General features: G+C 43.7%; 1 protein-coding gene across 1 annotated transcript; it reads left to right on the forward strand.

The window, feature by feature from the left end:
* Nucleotides 1-3,244: 3,244 nt before the first annotated feature.
* Nucleotides 3,245-18,551, forward strand: CRHBP (corticotropin releasing hormone binding protein). Its single transcript, XM_056848650.1, has 7 exons — nucleotides 3,245-3,319; nucleotides 3,497-3,590; nucleotides 10,131-10,288; nucleotides 13,923-14,133; nucleotides 15,602-15,750; nucleotides 17,331-17,448; nucleotides 18,394-18,551. Exons 1-7 carry the CDS (start codon nucleotides 3,245-3,247, stop codon nucleotides 18,549-18,551), a joined length of 963 nt encoding a protein of 320 aa, XP_056704628.1.
* The last annotated feature ends 1,403 nt before the right edge of the window (nucleotides 18,552-19,954 follow it).

Here is a 19,954-nt window from a genome sequence, read left to right on the forward strand (position 1 = left end):
CAATAACAGAAACTTTCTAACTTACATATGGACCTCTGTCCATAATGTTCAGTCTCCATAATATGGGAGAAGGCATTGGGATCCCAGCTACAGATGTTGCTATCCCAGAGTTTGCCATTGGCCTCATAGATTTGATAGGTAGTCCAATTAGAAGTTTCCCTTAGGACCCCTTTTAGTCTTGGGTGTGGTGGAAAGTGCCATCAAATCATAGTCAATTTATGGCGACCCTGTAGGATTTTCAAGGCAAGAGATATGATCAAAAGTGGTTTGCTGTTGCCCACCTCTGTGTAGCAACCCTGGACTTCCTTGGTGGTCTCCCATCCAAATACTAACCAGGGCCAACCCTGCTTAGTTTTCATGATCTAACAAGATTGGGCTAATCTGGGCTATCCAGGTCTTAGCTTTGTTAAATATATATATTATGTGCAGAGGGCAACCCACCACAATTAGCAAATAGCTGCAAGGGAGGTGAAATAGTTGTATGATGGTTACTGAAATGTCACTTTCAGGAAATGCACATTTGATTAGAAGAAACAGTGGCTAAAATTGTGCAGGGATATGCTTTGAACAGGAAACATTCCTCTATAGCAAACACATTTCCATAATATTTTACTGAAAAATAATTACAGCGAGAATTGTGAAAACCTAAATTAATCCTTGCAGATGTTGTTCCATAATGGCATGTTTTGAGAGAATACCAGCATCCATCTGCAACCAAGTGTCTACCATGACTGTCATCATTTCCCTTTCCTGCCAAACTGTGCTTTCCCCCCACCCCTTCTTGGGTCATCATCTTTATCGCCAGACCTCTTTCTTCATGTTGAGTTTATTCATCTTCAGCATCATATCTAATAATAAATTGCTGATGTTTCTCATTGTCAATTGGTTTCCTTCAAAGCAATGTTAAGAATACTGTTTAGGACAGAATCTGTAATTTGAGAATGATCAGGTGAGACAGACATGGAAAGTGATCCATGTTTAATGTGAATGTACACTGTAGCTAGTTAAAGTTTGTGTTGTCCTGACCTGGGTGGCCCAGGCTAGCCTGAGCTCAGCTAAGTAGGGTTGGCCCTGGTTAATAATTGGATGAGAGACCACCAAGGAATACCAGGGTTGCTGTGCAGAGGAAGGCACTGGCAAACCACCTCTGTAAGTCTCTTGCCTTGAAAACCCTGCAGGGTCGCCATAAGTCAGCTGTGACTTGAAAGCACTTTACACACACACACACACACACACACACACACACACACACACACAGGGTTTGTGTACAGTTTAGATGCAGGAAAGAAAAAGAAGAAAAGCTTATAAACATTACTAGTGAAATAGCCTATGTGAGCTCCCAGGGAATATGTGAGTCTATGTGTGTGAATCCTACCCAAGTTACTTGTTAGAAAGGGGTCATGGCTCAGTGGTAGAGCATCTGCTTTGCATGCAAAATGACCCAGGTTCAACCCTTTGCATCTCCAGTTGAAGGGGGTATGAAATACCTCCGCTTGAGACTCTGGAGAGCCGCACTCAGTCAGAGAAGACAAATACTGATCTTGACAGGCCAGTGGCCTCACTAGAAGGCAACTTGGTGTGATCATGCATGTTTTTATAAAAAGAAAAGAAAAATCCTATATGGGAACTCTCCAGTGTGATCGACTGCACGGGCCTTGATGATGTGACTTGGTCTTCCCCAAATTCTTGTGGTTCAAAGCTCCTGCAACTGAAAAGCGCTTGGGCTGTGTCATTCTGTAAGAGGGAAGCTAAGCATCTGTGTGTGAGTCCCTGCATTTCAGTGTTTAGTGTTTAAGGCAAAGTAATGTGAGGAAAAGTCATGCTAGGAAACGTTGAGGGCAGCAGGAAAAGAGGAAGACCCAACACGAGATGGATTGACTCAATAAAGGAAGCCACGGCCCTCAATTTGCAAGATCTGAGCAAGGCTGTCAAAGACAGGACATTTTGGAGGACTTTCATTCATAGGGTCGCCATGAGTCAGAAGCGACTTGACAGCACTTAACACACATAATGTGAGGGAAGGGGTGAAAAGATTTACAGTTACTTGTTTACTTTTTTCTTTTCTTTTGGTGATTAACTATAAAAAGTTTATGAAGTCCTAACAGGAAATGTAAACTTAGGAGAATGTTAGACTGGAGGGAAAGGGGCCGTGCAATTTAAGAGAGTGATTCTGATCCATAAATTCTGCAGCATAGTTAGTCTGGAAGATGCTGTGATGGTTCTTTTTGTGTATACAGACATAAAGTAGTTCATATCTGCATTTGCATGAAAGCAACTTATCCAAGGCTACATAGTGGCGAAGCTGAAAATAGAACTGTGCCCTGTTAAGTTGGTAGACCAGGATGTCTCTGTACCAGGGGAAAGAAGAAGGGCTTCTTGGGACTGACTCTGTGAAAATCAGGATGTAATTTGAACCAAGGCTTAGTCCCAGACTTGGTTTTCATTCCCAGACTTCGTTTAATCTTGGAATCATTATGAAGAGGGTGCTTTTGAGCATGTGAAGAGTGCCTTCCTTCCCACTTTTGAATTACTAAAAACAGACCCTCCACACACATCTGGAATGGAGGGAAGCTTCCAGGTCAGCGGTTGTGCCTGTAGGCAGGTTTTTGCGCCAAGAACTCTCCTTTTCGAAGACTAGCAAACCTTTAGGTGTGAGGAAGGGTTTTCTAGTAGTGGTTTTCATTCCTACTATTTCATCTTGGAATCATTATGAAGAGGGTGCTTTTGAGCATGTGAAGAGTGGTTTCCTTCCCACTGTTGAATGACTAAAACCAGACTCTCCACACACGTCTGGAATGGAGTGAAGCTTCCAGGCGAGCCTGCAGGCAGGTTTTTGCGTCAAGAACTCTCCTTTTCGGAGACTAGCAAACCTTTAGGTGTGTGGAAGGGTTTTCTAGTGGTGGGAAATGTTCCAGGTGGATGAATGGGGGCGAGAGCAATTTCCCCTATGACTCTGCAGAACGCCTGAGCCCAAGCCAGTGGGCACAAGTGGAACAAGCCGGGAGCCCGGACCCTCGTCACTGCCACGCACTTTGTCACCCTGTCAGGAATCCAGTTACCATGGGTTACCCTATCAGCCAGGTGACGGGGTGCCTCCCCTTCCCAAGTGCTCTATAAAAAGGATCTGTCAAGGAAAACCAAGTAAAGCCCCCAACAAAAGCTGCTGCCGCCGCCGCCGCCGCCTCCGAAAGCAGGCAAGGAAGGAAACTTCAGCACCACCTGGAGAAAGACCTGCGGGAGCAGCATGCCCCTCCGGCTCCCCTACCACTTCGTCTTGATCTTCTTGGCAGCCCTGGAAGGAGAAAGCAGGTACCTCGAGGTGAGCCAAGCAGGCATCTCCCCCCACCCCCCTCGCCTCAAATCTAGGGCAATCCTGCCCCCCCCATTGACTCCTTCCCCCAGGGATAGCAGGGGAGCTCTTGGGGTCTGGAGCAAGGGTCCTGGCCAGAGCCGTTCCGCGGGGGCTCAGCTTTCCCCTTTCCTTTGGCTTCTCCAGGTGAGGGACGGAGGCGAGGACGAGCCCTTCCTGCTCCTCGACGCCCAGCTGAAGCGGGAGATCTCCGACGGGCAGATTTACCGCCGGGCGCTGCGTGAGTTCCCCGACAGGCTTTCCGGAGGGGAGGGTCTGGCGGGGCCAAGTTGCGGGGGGAAGGCGAAGCTCCGGCCCGGGACTCGGCCCGGGGAGGGAGGCTGTCCTTGGGGAAGGCTCCCGGGTGCTCTGGGAAGCCGGCATCCTCGGGGGGGGGGGATTCGTGCATCGGGGTTTGGAGAGGGAGCTTCGTCAAAAAGAAGGTTCTGCTGGACCAGCTCCAGGATTAGATGGCCACCTGTCAGCAATGCTGATTCGATGACCTTAAGGAGATCATGAGAGGGAGGGCATCTTGGCCATCTTTTGGGCATGGAGTAGGGGTCGCTGGGGGGAGGTAGTTGTGAAATCCCTGCATTGTGCAGGGGGTTGGACTAGATGACCCTGGGCCATCTTCTGGGCATGGAGTAGGGGTCGCTGGGGGGAGGCAGTTGTGAAATCCCTGCATTGTGCAGGGGGTTGGACTAGATGACCCTGGGGGTACCTTCCAGCTCTATGTTTCTATGATTCTATGAAAGGCTCCTCTAGTCCAAGCCAGCCTGCTGATGCGAAAAAGCCCAGAAGCCGGGGTGAAGGCAGTAAGCCGCCAGCCGTTGGTTTTTAGCGGTAGACTGCCTCTGAACAAAGAAGTTCCATTTCAAATAGCCACTGATAGACCTGATCTCTGTGCACATCTCCAGTCCCCGTTTAAAGTCGTTTTGAGGCAGGAGTCATAACCCATGCCTGGGGGCAATGAATTCCGCCAATTAATTATGCATCCTGCCAAGAACTGCTTGTGCGCGCTGAATGCAGCTGCCAGTTAATTTTAGGGGGTGACCCTGAATTCTCACAGGATGTGTGTGTGCGGGGTGGGGGGCTTTTCCTACTCTCTCCACACCATGCCTGTTTCAAATGCTAGAGCTTAGCTTTACAACATGTGGAATAAGAATGGAAATAAAGTACTCCTGAGCATATGCAGAGCGCCTTTCTGGGGGGGGTGATCAGATGCAACCAGGCTTCTGTAGATTGGTGGTTGCAGCTAGGCATGTAGAGGCAGAAAAGCTGCCCTTGTAGAAATGCCCCCCACTCTCTGACTACAAAAGGTTGAGCAGCCTTTTTTTTTTCATCTGGTAACCCTCTGACTGTTTTTGTCTACTGGAGACAGCAATGCAGTGTCTTAATGTGTGTGTGTGTGTGAAGTGCCGTCAAGCCGCAGCCGACTTATGGCGACCTCTTTTTTGGGGTTTTCATGGCAAGAGACTAACAGAGGTGGTTTGCCAGTGCCTTCCTCTGCACAGCAACCCTGGACTTCCTTGGTGGTGTCCCATCCAAATACTAACCAGCAGTGCCTTAATAGCTGGTATTAAATGGGGGGGGGGAGTTCACCATTTTACATATAAATATTGTAAAATAAGCTTTGAATAAATAATTTATCAGGTGTATTCTGATGTTGAAATCCCATTCCCCCCCTGCAGTTCCAGCAAAACTATGGGTAGGTTCAAAAATTTGCTTTCAAGTGGAATGAATGAAAGTGTTGATGGAGGGGGTGGGGTCCTAGTTGTAAAACTAGATAATGGAATGTGGAGGTGGTCCCAGAGTGCTGATGGCTGGGTGAGGACAGAGAACAGGAAGCAGAGAAGAACATTCAGGATGTGGATAAAAGATAGAAGACTAGCTGCTGAAGAAAGTGGTATACATTTCCTGGAAAGGCAAGGGGCTGACCAGAATTTGAGCCAATTGAATGAATTGGGGATGTTGCTTACATTCTAAAACAAGACTTGAGGCTTATGCCTGTGTGAAAGTTTGGTCTTCTGCTCTGGAATTCCCCTACCACTAATTTCAGCTAAGTCCGTGCTGAGGTTTGTTCCTTTTGTACCACTCTGCATATGCTCCAGCGCCTGGTCTTTGTTGTTATTTTATACCTGCCAGGGCTCAGCCCTGGCCAAATACCAGGGCTTGCTCCTGGTAATCCTGGGCTCTGTGGGGAGGCTGAATGTCAGCAAAGCAGCAGCGCAGAACAGTCTTCTAAGCCAGCATTGCTGTGGCTGATTCTTGTGACACCTCAGAAATCAAAGGTCTCATTTGAGAAGGAAAAAGAAAAACAAGGGACCAATAATATAAGGGGGCAGGCTGTTCTGAAAAGGGGCAGGCTGTTCTGAGAACGTCTTTGGGGCAGATAACTCCAAATTCTTCATTAATGGATGAAAAAGAAACCATGTGTGAGGTTTTCTTTGCTTCTTCTAACCCCTTGAAGGACTTTTCAGCTCAGCTTAGTAACAATGCATGCCTAAGAATACTTTCCTGGGAGTAAGCCCCACTGAGTAAACTTCAGTAAAATTCTGAGTAGACCTACTTAGGGACCGCACTGCAAGTAACTCATGTCTCTCATATATAATGATTGCTGGGTGGATCCCCGAGAACGAGAGAAGCAGCTGACTGCTGATGCCTTTGTTGGACCACCAGGATGAAAGTAGATGAAGGCTTTCAAGCTACACAGCACTTTGCCAGCTTAGTGCTTAGCTGTGCGTTGCGCTCCCAAGCCGCACACCTGATCCACAAACAAAACCCCCCAACATTTAAAACATAAGAACAGAAAACACAGAAGCCAGTTTGGATGAAATGGCACAACTTTTATTGATTGCAGCAGCAAGGCATTGGCATGGCATGAGGGGCGTATCCTATCATCGACCTGCCACCCTGCAGGCCGATGCACATCTCCCAGCACCCCTGCTGGGAAGGCTAGAGATGGCAGCTCAGGGACACACGAGGGCGGCAGCCAGCTGTGTGGTCCCCTGCCACTTGGAGGAGGCCCGCCTGACCGCCCATGGAAAGGCATGCCCCCCAGACAGCCCTGGGTGAGGCTTGTCCCTGGCAGCCTTCCATCTTGGCATGTCCATATCCGGCCTCCCCCAAAATCCCGTACCGGGATCCTCCTATGGGAAAATTGGCACGCAGGCTGCTTTTCCCCAAAAACTGGATACTGCCCCAATGCCAAACCGCCACAAGTTGTGCGGATCAAGAAACTAAAACCTTTTAAATCAGCGGTGGGTGGGTGGGTCAAACCAAAAAAGGAAGAGGAAATGCCAGCCAGCGCCCCCTCCTTTTATGCTGCAAGGTCGGACCTGAGTGAAACCTCTCAGGTCCGACCTCCGGAGGGCCCCCCCCCCCAGCAGCCTTCAGCCCAATTGGCTCATTCAAGCCGGCTCCCAGCCCTAACAGGAAGTCACGTGGCTTCCCAGCTGGGAGTCGGGAGGAAACCGCCATTTCCCTTCCGCCGCCATTCCAGCAGCCCTATAGGCTCCCCCCCCCCGGGGCTCATCGACCCCAGCTCCGGCTCGTCTGCGCCCCGCCTGGCACAACCCAGCAACCTGCGGCCTCCGGTGAGTCGTGGCCGCGTCTTCAGAAGTGAAAAAAATGACTGACTTCCTTAAAGAAGGAAGCTAACCCTACCACAAGTCTTTTCTGTGCCTAAAGACAATGATGAGATGCTGGAACTGGGAGCTTGAAGTCTTGTGCCTGATTCACGAATAAAAGGGGGCATCACATCTTCTCCTCTTTTAGTTTCACATCTGCCCTGCATAGGGTGATGATACTGAGGAGCAAGTGACATTTCCTAAAATCTATCCCCTCTCCTCAAGTACAGTAATTGTTCCTTACTGCATCTTCAAAATAAGGGATTTAGATAGGGACCATGATGCTGAGGAAGGGAACCCGGTACCTGCTATTTGTCCTGAAACGTAGCTGCTCTCTACATCTGCCAGTGCCCACAGCCCCAGTTTGGGGAGGGGCCATGGCTCAGTGGTAGAGCATCTGCTTGGCATGCAGAAGGTCCCAGGTTCAATCCCCGGCATCTCTAGTTAAGGGGACCAGGCAAGTAGGTGATGGGAAAGACCTCTGCCTGAGACCCTGGAGAGCCGCTGCGGATCTGAGTAGACAATACTGACTTTGATGGACCAAGGGTCTGATTCAGTGTAAGGGAGCTTCATGTGTTCATGTGGAATGGCCTCCACACCCCATGGTTGCTTTTAGCCTTTTGAAAATTGGCAGGCGATACCAATGGCTGATATATCCCAGGTTACATCTAATCTGGCCTTTGGAGTGGGAACGGTGAGTACAAAACTCAGCTCAGTTCTCTAGGTAGCCTTAAGCTATCTTGCCGCCTTAGCAACAGGATCATAGGGCAGAACCACTTTACAAGGTGGGGGTGGAGGGGTTATAAGCGTTACCAAGATAGTTTTGTGTAGCCAGTTTGGTGTAGTGTTTAGAGAAACAAATAACTAAAATGGATTTTGAACCAATCACTCTCTCTCTCAACCAAACGAAACATTACAGTTTTTTTAAAGTTGGGGTCTGGTTCCCCCAGCCCCAACTCATGTTTCCAGCATCTACACATTTGCTGCAGGAAATTGCTTCTATTTTTTTTTTTAAAGGAGAGCCTAAACAGTCTCAGAGCCCTGACCTGGATGGCCCAGGCTAGCCTGATCTTGCCAGATCTCAGAAGCTAAGCAGGGTCAGCCCTGGTTAGTATTTGGATGGGAGACCACCAAGGAAGTCCAGGGTTGCTGTGCAGAGGAAGGCACTGGCAAACCAACCTGTTAGTCTCTTGCCATGAAAACCCCAAAAGGGGTCGCCAAAAGTCGGCTGCAACTTGACGGCACTTTACACACACACACACAGAGTCTCAGAACACCACTGCAGGGAAAGAAAGAGCTCCTGCCTCCCTCCCGCAGCCACACTCCTACGGATCTTGAGTCAACCACTCTCTCTCTCAATCTAACTTACCTCATAAGGGTGTTGTGAGGGTAAAATGAAGGCAGGAAGACTGATACACTCCACCCTGAGCTTCTTAGAAAAATGGCAGCATCAAAATGTACTGAAATAAATCATAATAAAGTATTTGAACATTCCAAATTTTTATATTAGGGGTGAACTGCATTTTACCTGTGAACGTGTATAACTGTAGGCTTATGGGAAGGGTTGATTGAGAATAGAGAAGCAATGAGCGCAGATACAGAGAGCTTAATCCATTGTTTGCTCCAAATGGCCCCACCCACTGGCATTTTCGTTGTACAACTGAATCATCATAGGAGGAAACTTTGCTGGGGGGATGAGCTGAAGCCAGAAGGCTCAGAAAGAGGAACTGGGCTATATGACAAACATTTATCAGTGATACACAGTTTGCATCTAGCAGAGAGTTGAACCAGGAGCTATTTGGGGCTCATTCTTGTTTTACATTTTGTATTCAGGCATAAACACCAAGTACAAAATGCATGTGTCCCTTACACATGTGATGGGTGCTTATATGTAAAATTGTGACTGTCCCTTTAAAATTCTCAGAACAGAGACCCGGTTCTTTCATAGTTACTGCCTCTTGAGAGCCAGCATGGTGCAGTGGTTAAGAGCAGTGGTTTGGAGCAGTGGAGTCTGATCTGGAGAACCAGGTTTGATTCCCCACTCCTCCACATGAGTGGCAGAGGCTAATCTGGTGAACTGGATTTGTTTCCCCACTCCTCCACGTGAAGCCAGCTGGGTGACCTTGGGCAAGTTACAGCTCTGTTAGAGCTCTCTCAGCCTCACCCATCTCACAGGGTGTGTCTGTTGTGGGGAGGGGAAGGGAAGGAGATTGTAAGCCGGTTTGATTCTCCCTTAAGTGGTAGAGAAAGTCAGCATATAAAAACCAACTCTTCTTCTTCTTCATTATAAAGCACCAGCTCTTGCAAACTTTTTACTTCAACCTGCTACACCAGAAGTCTAGTATATATGTGCTTGGGAGGGAAGGCAACATGGTATACCCCGATCCCATCAGATCTCGTAAGCTAAGCAGGGTCAGGACCTGGAAGGAAGACTAGCAAGGAAGTCTCTGCAGAGGAAGGCAATGGCAAACCACCTCTGCTTTGAAAGCCTCTTGCTGGGGTTGCCATAAGAAGAAGAAGAGTTGGTTTTCATACCCTGCTTTTTCTTTACTATACGGACTCTCAAAGCAGCTCACAATCACCTTCTCCCCCACAACAGGCACCTTGTGAGGTAGGTGAGGCTGAGAGAGTTCTGAGAGTACAGTCTGTGACTAGCCCAAGGTCACCCAGCAGGCTTCATGTGGAGGAGTGGGGAATTGAACCCAGTTCTCTAGATTAGAGTCCACTGTTTTTAACCACTACACCATGCTGGCTCTCAGCTGTGACTTAACAGCACTTTACATACATAGATGCCCTTCTTTCTGCCTCCTCACCTTTCTCTCTTCTCCCCTTTGTTTTCTCATTTTCTTCCTCCATGATTCCCATCTTTCTGTTTTATCCTCACTTTAAAAAAATAATTGAAAAGAAAATTGTGGTTACACTTCTACCTGAGTTTAGGGACTCTACCATGGGAGACCAGTTATGGGTCCCAGACAATCATCTGAAGACCAACGGTTTAAACAGATATATGGCTAATTTTACACGTATGTGCCTTCCACTCCTAACTTGGTATGTTTTGCACTCTGCTAGACATACCTGTGTACAAAATGCAGAGGGAGAATCTGTCCTAAGACGGAGTGAACACTGTGTATTGTCTGTCTTCTCCTCCACAGGATGTCTTGACATGCTGAGCATAGAAGGGCAGTTCACTTTCACTGCAGAACAGCCCCAACTGCACTGTGCGACTTTCTTCATAGCAGACCCTGAAGAGTTAATTACCATAGACTTTGACTTTGTCAACATCAACTGTGAAGCAGGAGACTTTCTGAAGGTATGAGATTTGCAATAACAGATGATCCACACAGCACACTTGGGAAAGTGTGTTCACGTGCAGCGTGACAGAAGAGAAGAATATGCACCAATGAACACACCTGAATTCTTTGGCATCGTGAGTTGGCTGTCTGGATAAACCAGGAAGTGTCAGGAGAATGGCATGCTGGTTCAAGCAATTTTTGAAAATTTTCCAGCCTGTGAATTGCTATGAACACTGAGAACGAAAGCACTCATCAGACTGACTCATGATGCCAAAACCTCTCTTGCCCAGCTAAGCTCATGGTGTTTGTCAGTGCAGTCTTAAGCAGAGCACGCACTTCTACATCCACTGACTTCAGTGGTCATAGCAGGCTGTAACGCTGCTCAGGATGGTACCGTTTCACACTTAACTTCCATATAAAAAGCATATTGGAGAACTGGCACATAACAAATGATGTTCAATGGTGAAAGTGATTAAGAATTAACATGGAGAGTCCAAGCAAAATAGTATCAGACATACGATAGGTAGGTTCTGTGGATGTCCTTGTTCGTCTGACTCAGTGTAGCATGTGAACATCCTAATTTTCTTGGATCCAAGATTGATTTCAGTCCTTATATCCCTCAAACATTAGATTTAAAATTACACTGCTCAAGATCAATAGATCAAGGAGCTTCTAAGTGATAAAGGAAAGGAAATAAATTTTCTTGGATCTGAAACATCTCACAAATTGCTCTGTAAACTTTAAGGGCAAAGACTGATCAGAGAGATTCAGACACTGCAGCAAAGTATGCAGCTGAATACAAGATTCTCCAGATCAGGGCTATGGATATTAGTACTGTGCAAGGCTTGGGAGAAAGGGCCAGCATCTGTTTCTTTGTCTCTGGCACAAACTTCACATGGCGTCCAACAGGGAAGCACAGCTGGAAAAGAGCCAGCCTTAGTGACAGTATCAATGCTGTTACTAATTTGACACTGTTTATTGATCACCTGCTCGTTCCAAGTTTAAATGCTAGGCGTCAGAAATGTCTCCCTTCTAATGAGGCACAAGGATTAAAACATTTGAAGTGGGAAAGTACAGTGAATGTCAAAGTGATTAACTGTTGCTGAATGAAGTACCAACTTACTTTTGATCTTAGTGCCAAGTCATGTGTGGAACAGATTGGTCAAAATTTTAGATTAGCAAAAGGGAAGGAAGGGGGGGGGGGAAACAGTGCTACCATCGCTGCTACTAATAATAACTGTGGGGGCTTTTATAACAAAATGAATTACCACTCTATCCCATCATTAACCAGTATTACATACCCACCATAAAATATAATCCAAGGCTTAAATTGGTACCGTTTTGTCTGTATTCATGGAAACATCCATTGTATTTAAAGCCTGATGTGAACAATCATGACAACCATACAAACCTGCCATAGTTGACCTGAAATAGAAAAAGAAACAGGACATTTTGATGCTGGCCCAAGGTAGAAAATCCAAATGGGCCCCCTCCCTACAGGCAATAAAAATGTAATTGTCCATTAAATAATTAGCCATTTGAAGCTGTTTAGTGGTACCCAAAAGGTGTAGTATGAGGCAGTCTGTTTTGCTCTGCCTAATGGCAGAGCCAGCCTGGAGTAGAAGTATACATCTGTATAAGTGCACACATGCACAAATACAGGGGAGACTTTGCCATTAACTTAGGTAATAATCCAAACATGGCACAAAGAAACTGTTTTAAATTGGGTAATAATGAGGTAAAATATTTATTGGCAGATTATTAATTCCTTTTTTTATGACTGGCTTATTTATTATAAGTCATTTTTATCCTTTGCTCTTAACCTAAAGATTTACAAGGTGGCTTAGAATTAAGCTTAAACAGTATATAAAATAAATTAAAATAGCCAGAACAGATCTAAAAACTTAGAAACCTGAATAAAAACTCACAACCGTGTCCAAAAATCTTTAATAGCTACCAACACACTTTAAATTTTCATTCTCAGCATCAATATATCTAATTCTCAATCTGTGGATACTTAAATCCAGAGATTGAGGTCATGGATAGAAAAAGACATATCTTTGTACAAACCTGAGAAAAGCCAGGGAGGGGGAAACCAAATAAACCAAGGAAGAAAAAAACACCCAAATGATAGAAGAAGCTCTTGTAGCTCTGAGAAACAAATACTCTACCAGTTGAAGCCTTGGTTTCTGTCAGTAAAAAGCAGGGGGAAAGAGTAGGACCCTTTCCATGGCTGTTGTGGTCTTTAAGGGAGGACTTATCAGGGCCAGGCTCCCCAGCCACCACCGGGCAACTTGATACCATGAAACCTGCATGACTCACCCAGGATTGGGTGCTTGCTAAGTTTCAACAGAAAACAATTTTCAAAGGCAGCCCCAATTTTCCACTTTCAGAACATCGTATCTGCTATAAAAAAGCTTGAATCTGAAAAGCAGTTCATTATGGAATATAGCAAAACACTCTGATATTTTGTCCATGTATGTTTCTTGTAGAAGGAGAGCTTCTGGTAAAGCAAGAGTTGTCAAACGTTTCTGGCAAGCTCAACCCATTTTGTACAAGCTTGTTACTACTAATCCTGGAAGGTTTTCCCCATGGTGACAGGACTGTTCCCCTTCTCTCTACCTCCAAAGAGTGTCCAGTTAGTTTTTAAGCTCTTTAAACCCTTCCTTACATCTGTCACTATAACACAGAAAAGCATCAGGAGAAAATGAGAACTGAATGCTACTGGTTGTGAAAAACTGTTTGTTAGTGTAAAACTTAAAAGACTTCCTTTAATTGGAATATTTTACCAGTAAAAGAGCAATGTTTTTCCAATGCTGAAGTACGAGCAGGAGTGTTCCCCACTTTCTCTTTGCATCTCAGTATGTGTATAACAAAGGCAGTATAAATTTGTTCCTTTTATTTTATTCATTACCCTTAGGGCAAATTTTAAAAAATTAACATACTTGAACAAAAAACTAAACAAGGGGGTTCTGTTGGTTTGCTTGATTGGTTGGTTTTAAAATAGGCAAAACTCCAATAATCAGGAACGGACCCATGTAGTGGGACCTAGTAATGAAAAATGCAGCTAGGAAACACAGACGAGCAATAGAAAAAGGTGAGGCAGCAACCAACCATCTCACCAACTTCTTCTACCAGGTGCATAAAGCAGCGCCTTGCCTATCTGGTACTGCAGTCTTGAGTCTGCAAGGGTGGAACTACATTACTTGTAGTTCTGTGGTTATTTTTTTCGAACTGAAAATCGCACACCCCAAGCTGTTTTTGTTGCCACTGGGGGAAAAGGTATGAGTACCCCTATGGGGTTCCCCCCCCCCCCAACAGGAATAAAAGCAGCTTGAGTGAAATTATATTTTGCGAGGAAAGCATGCAAGGGGAAAAAATTAAGATCTCTTCTGCCCTTGCACTAGTTTGCACCTTTAAACTGCAACACCCACGGATGAAATCTGCAAAATATAAAATAGTCACAGAACTCAATGCCCCGTGCAACTCTGCCCTCCGAGACAAGTCAACAGCAGGCTTCACATGGAAAGGATCCAGACTGTGCAGCACAGTGACACATACAGCACAGGTGCCACATGGGTGTGTCTTTGCGCTTCTGGGAATTGCCGGCAGAAGGTAAACACTAATTGCCATCACCATGTTTCCCTTTAGGTGTTTGATGGCTGGATATTGAAAGGAGAGAAGTTTCCTAGTTCTTTGGATCATCCTCTCCCCACCTCCAAAAGATATGTAGATTTTTGTGACGGTGACCACGTAAGAAGCACCATCAAGTCTTCACAGAATGTCGCCATGATATTCTTCAGGATTCATGACCCCGGAAATGGATTTGCACTAACAATAAAGAAAAAAACCAATCTTTTCCGTAAGTTTTGTTTCATGCTGTGTGCAGCAAGAAGCACAAAGGGAACGATAAAATAGACATTTTTCTTTCACAAGAGTGTATATGTTTGGTATGGGATTATGTGGGGGGATGCGGTGAGTTTTTACTGTATCCAGAGAAATGGTGCTTGGCGATCTCTGAAAAAGAATATATGAAGAAGGATACATTTACATGACAAAAGCATGATTTGTGGTCAGAAAAAAAACGTGTATCCAGTACAGGAGTTCTACAAGCGGAAGGGGAGAATTTTAATTAATTTCCCCCTTCTGCTGCAGACCTCCAACTCACTTATCATGCTGTTTGTAGGGGTCCTCTGTCACCAAGGAGCAGGATTTCCAGGCACATATAGGGCTGCAGTGGGAAGGGGGACTCAGGGAAATTTCACGCCATTGAAGGAAATCCCTTCTGTCACCAGAAATCGAAACCACTGGTAATATGTACTGACTGCTGAGTCATATTATACTTTACACTACATTATTCTGGCATTGTAGGAATTGGGGCAATGCACATTTTTAGTATAAGAATGCCAGATATTTGTTTTTCTGAAGCCATCTTGAATGATCTGATGTAAGCTGAAATATATAATCAGTTTCCATGGCAATATAGCAAATTTAAATCAGATGTTGTGCTAGTCTATATTTAAAGGCTATCGAATGATTTTTTGTCACAACTGTAAACATTTAATACCATGTGCTTTCATTCTAAAAAAAAATGTCCATTAAGTCAAAACAAATATGTGAACTTTAGTTCAGAGTCAAATATGTGAACTTTAGTTCAAACATGCGTTGCATGTTTTATTTGGGTAGGTTTGGGCAGATATGCCACTAAAAAAAGAAGTCCTATCTTGAAAACAAGGTATGGCAGATACAGTTTGAGGCCAATAATATACTTATTATTGAGGCCAATAATATACTTATATCCTGAAATACTTGAGTTACAGTTAGGGAATTTCCTGGTTAAAGAGTCAGTTCTGGACAGAACTGTGCTTCCAACATATCTCAATTTGTAAATTTAACCAATGACTGCCTTCAGATATCACTTCTTGTTTGTGATGGGCACGGGTTTTGCTTGTTTGTTTGTTGTCCTTGCTTCCTTAATTCTTCCATCCTCTTCTTGCTTAAGTTCACAGCCTTGAATCAAACCCCATTCTACTGTGACATCCGAATGCAGGCACCTGGGCAAACTGAAGTTGGGCTTCTAAACTAGGATTAAACTCTGTGTTGTCCAGATGCCTGCATATTAATGTTATCGTAAAGTGGGGTTTCATTCAAGGCTTCTAAAACCAGAAAATGTGCTCTGGGAGGAGGGAAGGAGTGAGGGCACGTGGGAGCATATACACCAGAGTTGTGCCCATCACAAACAAAGGTTTGCTTGTGACATACAAATACAGTACTGCGTTTTTATTGTAAAACAGAGACTAAGTAATTTTGTGTCTTTCCTTATACTAAAGCTTGCAATGTCATCTCTCAGACCCCTGCTGGAAGGTTTACCATGGTCATTCCTCATCAGCACAGAAACTGCAGCTTTTCCATAATATACCCAGTGGCAATAAAAATATCTGATCTGATGCTGGGACATTTGAATGGCCTCCGCTTAAAGGTGAGTTGCCAATTTCTCAGTACACATTGATTTTCATTGTTTTTAAAACAGCGACCCCTTTTGCTATCTATCTGACGTTTGACTGTTTTATCAGTTCAGAGATACAACTGTAGATTGGATGGAAGAAAATTAAGAAATTAGAGGTGGATGTGTATTTCCCACTGAACCCAGTGGAAATTAAAAGAAAGGGGATTAATTCCTGTGTTTTGATTCCCATTCATTTTCATTTCAAAATCAAACTATTTCATTTGGGGTTTCATTCATTCTGAATGCTCTTATAAGAAACCAGCTCTGCCCTCTGTTTTGCTGTACAAGGGGAAAATGCTCTGTAGCTTTCCAGGTTTTCATAGAGAAAACACAGGAGAAGACAATTTCTTGCAAATCCAAGTGCCCCTTTTTATGTTAAAGAAGCGGGCCAGAGTAGGACAGTATGATTTCTTTGTTTGTTTGCTTTATTTGCTTTATTTATTACCCACCTTTCTTGCTGAGACTCAAGGAAGATTACAAAATATAAAAACAATGCAGTCAGGCAGCATAAAATATTCAAGAAACAGTACTGTAGGACTAGGATTACAAAATTAGAAACATTGCAAACAAAAAAACAACAACCAGAAGACATCGTCACATGCTTTAACAATGCAGAAAATGGATTATAAAGGTCAAAGACAAAGACGTAAAAGCAAAATGACACATACAATAACAGTGCACTAGACTATAATTTTAGAGTATTCTTGTATAAAATCGTCCTCATAAACTGTTCCATTATACTACAGTGTTAATCCCTTTATAAAAACACCCTCTTGAACATTTCAGTTTTGCACATTCTGTGGAATGAGAAACGTGGGGGCCTTCCTGCAGGCCATGCTACAAGATGGGAGCTACAACAGAATGGGTCCTTGCTGATCTTACCCATTTGCTGTGGGGAGGGGGCTTCAGAAGGTGCACAGCAGGAGTGCCAGTCCTGCAGATGTGTGGGGCCAAATCAAAAACCTGATTTGACAAACTGGTTTACATGACCATCCCCTTGCCCACTCATAGACTTTGGGAGCAATCCTAAGCAGGTCTACTCAAAAGTAAACACATGAAGCTGCCATAATGAATCAGACAACTGGTCTATCAAGATCAGTACTGTCTAAGACTGACAGCAGCTCTCCAGGGGCTTTACATTATCCCCTACAAGATCTTAAAAAAAAAAAAAAACTGGAGATGCCAGGGACTGAACCCAGGGACCTCCAGCATGCAAAGAAAATAATCTACCACTCAGCTACAGCCCTCCACAAATTGTTCTAAAAATTTCAGCCTAACACGTTCCCCAAACTTGTTTTTTTTTAACTCACCCCTCCTCAGAAATGTTTTCCACTATTATCCCCATTTTTTTAGTCAATACAATTACTCAGTTGCAGCATTTAAGTACATCTGAGGGGAACAGAATGGTTAGTATTATACTGGAACATCAGTTCCCAATAGAATAGAAAGACATTGATTTTCATATTGAATGTATGTTTCGTTTACTGAAATATTCCCATTTACAAATATTGGATTTGTTCAGGATCTATGGTTCTTTCCATCTCTTTTCATAGAAACCTGCTGCAGGTTGTGGGGGAATGGGAGATTTTGTGGAGCTGCTGGGAGGAAATGGTTTAGATCCCTCTAGGATGTTTCCTGTAGCTGATCTGTGCCACTCCTTCCATGGCCCTGGTGAGTTCTTCTTTTAGTGTCTTCTGTTCAAGTGTACGTACACACACAAACACACAAGGACAACTGCAAAACCTCATAGCATAACATGCCAGTCCTAAGCATTTGAGTGTTTGCCTTCTTTAGGGGCATAATTTCATGCTCTGTGATGCTGTTGTGGCAAAGCTATTTAGAAAATTTGTGACTCACTTGACAATAATAATGAGTATCAAAGTGAGGAAAAGCACGCAAAACAAAATACCTATTGCCTCCATTCTAAACAATGTTTTGTTGTGATAAGTCATGTGTTAATGAAAGACATTACGCTAGTACTGGGTTTGGGATTATTACTTCTCATGGCTGAAGCCTCACTCTGAGAGTAATAAATTCTGCATCCCTTGGTTTAAGTTACTCCTGATTCTAACATATTCATTTGCTGGCAATACAATAAGCTGATTTGGACTTATAGTATAGCATTTGTTTTGATTCACATGAGAAGGTTTTTACAGAACTACAGGCTCAGTCACACAATTATTATTAGTGTGTGAGCATCAACAATATCACAGCTATCAGTTATTAAACTCATAGAGTCTTGTATGCAAAATCCACTGAGAAGATGAGCACATTTGATTGGTGGCTCCAGGTCCCTCTTCGCTACTGGTGGGAGGTTTTGGGGACGGAGCCTGAGGATACTGGAAGCTAAGCACGGTTGGTACTTGGAAGGGAGTCCACCAAGGAAGGCTCTGTAGAGGAAGGCAATGGCAAACCACTTCTGCTTCTTACTTGCCTTGAAAGCCCCTCTCTGGGATTGCCATAAGTCAGTTGCAACTTGACAGCACTTATGTCTGTATACGTCATGAGAAAGCTTGGCTGTGCACATTAGGACCTATAAAATATATTTCTTAATATTTGAAGTGACTGACTTTTATCATTTCCAAACATAATGAGCGACTCTTTTTGCTTGATTAGCTCAAATGAAGATTGGCTGTGACAACACTGTGCTACGAATGGTATCTAGTGGCAAACATATCAATCGTGTAACATTTGAGTATCACCAGCTCGAGCAACATGAACTGACAAACAGAGAGGAGAACAGCCTTGAAGAATTCTGTTTCTCCAGTGTTTGAGAAGCCAGACAAGTCACTCTTGCTGTTATTTACTGTAAACATTGAGCGGCTAACTTTATGAAACCTTTCTAACGTATGAACAGCTATCTTTCATACTAAACTGTTATTTCCATGAATCAAATAGTATTAATCTTACGCATTTACAATACATTGTCCTCCTTTGTCTTTTAGTGTATTTAGTATACTCAATAAACACAAATCCATATGGATTTTGAAGTCAAATACACATGTACATCCACTGATTCCAAAACACAAAGCAAAAGCACGAGAATACCCATGCACCCCACATCAGGGTGCATGTTCCCAATGCAAGTATTCTTTTATTTCCAATACTTGCAGCACTTTTTTGTAATAATTTAGAAAGCACGTGGTAAATTTAGAATGCTATAAAGTTCATTTAGCAACTTCCCCTCTTTTGCATCATTTGCAAATACAAAAAGGATGCATATGGTAAAATTATAATTGTTTTATTAAAAAATGGCATTGTGTCTATATGATTTATTAATGCAATGTATCATTGTTTGGTTTTAATACAATTTATAGCATGAAAAGATTTTCCTTCTACAGGTCCAGACCTGAATAAATACATCCAAAGTATAGGCAAAAATCTATGTTTACAGTTGTTGTTTTTTAAAAATTGAATTTCATTAATTAGTGTGTTGTCCTATTAGAAAAATCATTGTGGATATATTTTACTAAAAACGCCTCTAAAGATTTTTTAAGTATTACTTAAATGGTACTTCAGCATCGTTTTAAACAAGTTTTTTGTTCTGTAAAGTAAGGCCTTATTTAAAATGTGATGCTTGGTGAGCAAGGACTTCCCTATTCAACTTAGCATGCACCCAGTGTCTCAGCTACCCTGGACTTTCAAACATGTAGCATTCAGTGATAGTACATGGCAGAAATCCATAACCTCGGTAGATGCTCAGCTGCTATACTAATGCTGCACATGTTGGTAGTTGCCTGATTTGAAGAGATGCTGTGCATGTGCTATTTCACATGGTTAAGTTCTTCTATTCCGCCACTACTGTGATTAAATCAGTTCTATTCAGTTTGCGTATGAGCCTTCATAGAACAAAACATGTTCATCTGCCCTACTTGCCCTTCAAAAGCCATTGACAACTTTCTGTGTTTTCACATGATACTAAAAATGCCTTTGAACTGCTCTTGTGCTCTTTGTGTGCCCGTGTGAATGTTGTTAATTCGGGATTTAAAAAATGAAAGGAAAATAGATTTACAAAGGAAATACAAAAAGCATCTTTAATGTGAAAGCACACTCACCAGCCTTCACAGAAGAGACACTAAGAAAAGGTTGACATACTGAGTTAAATCTACTGTTGCCAACTCCAGTTTGGAAAATTCCTGGAGATTTAGGGGGTGGAGCCTGGGGGGGTCAGAGTTCA

This window comes from Euleptes europaea, chromosome 4, assembly GCF_029931775.1.
Source record: "Euleptes europaea isolate rEulEur1 chromosome 4, rEulEur1.hap1, whole genome shotgun sequence".
Taxonomy (NCBI): domain Eukaryota; kingdom Metazoa; phylum Chordata; class Lepidosauria; order Squamata; family Sphaerodactylidae; genus Euleptes; species Euleptes europaea.

Bases quoted from the DNA above. Each gene is read 5' to 3' on its own strand.
- CRHBP (XM_056848650.1), top strand. From the start codon at position 3,245: ATGCCCCTCCGGCTCCCCTACCACTTCGTCTTGATCTTCTTGGCAGCC. The intron at 3,320-3,496 runs GTGAGCCAAGCA...TGGCTTCTCCAG, and splicing joins GAGAAAGCAGGTACCTCGAG to GTGAGGGACGGAGGCGAGGA. The intron at 17,449-18,393 runs GTGAGTTCTTCT...TTGCTTGATTAG, and splicing joins CCACTCCTTCCATGGCCCTG to CTCAAATGAAGATTGGCTGT.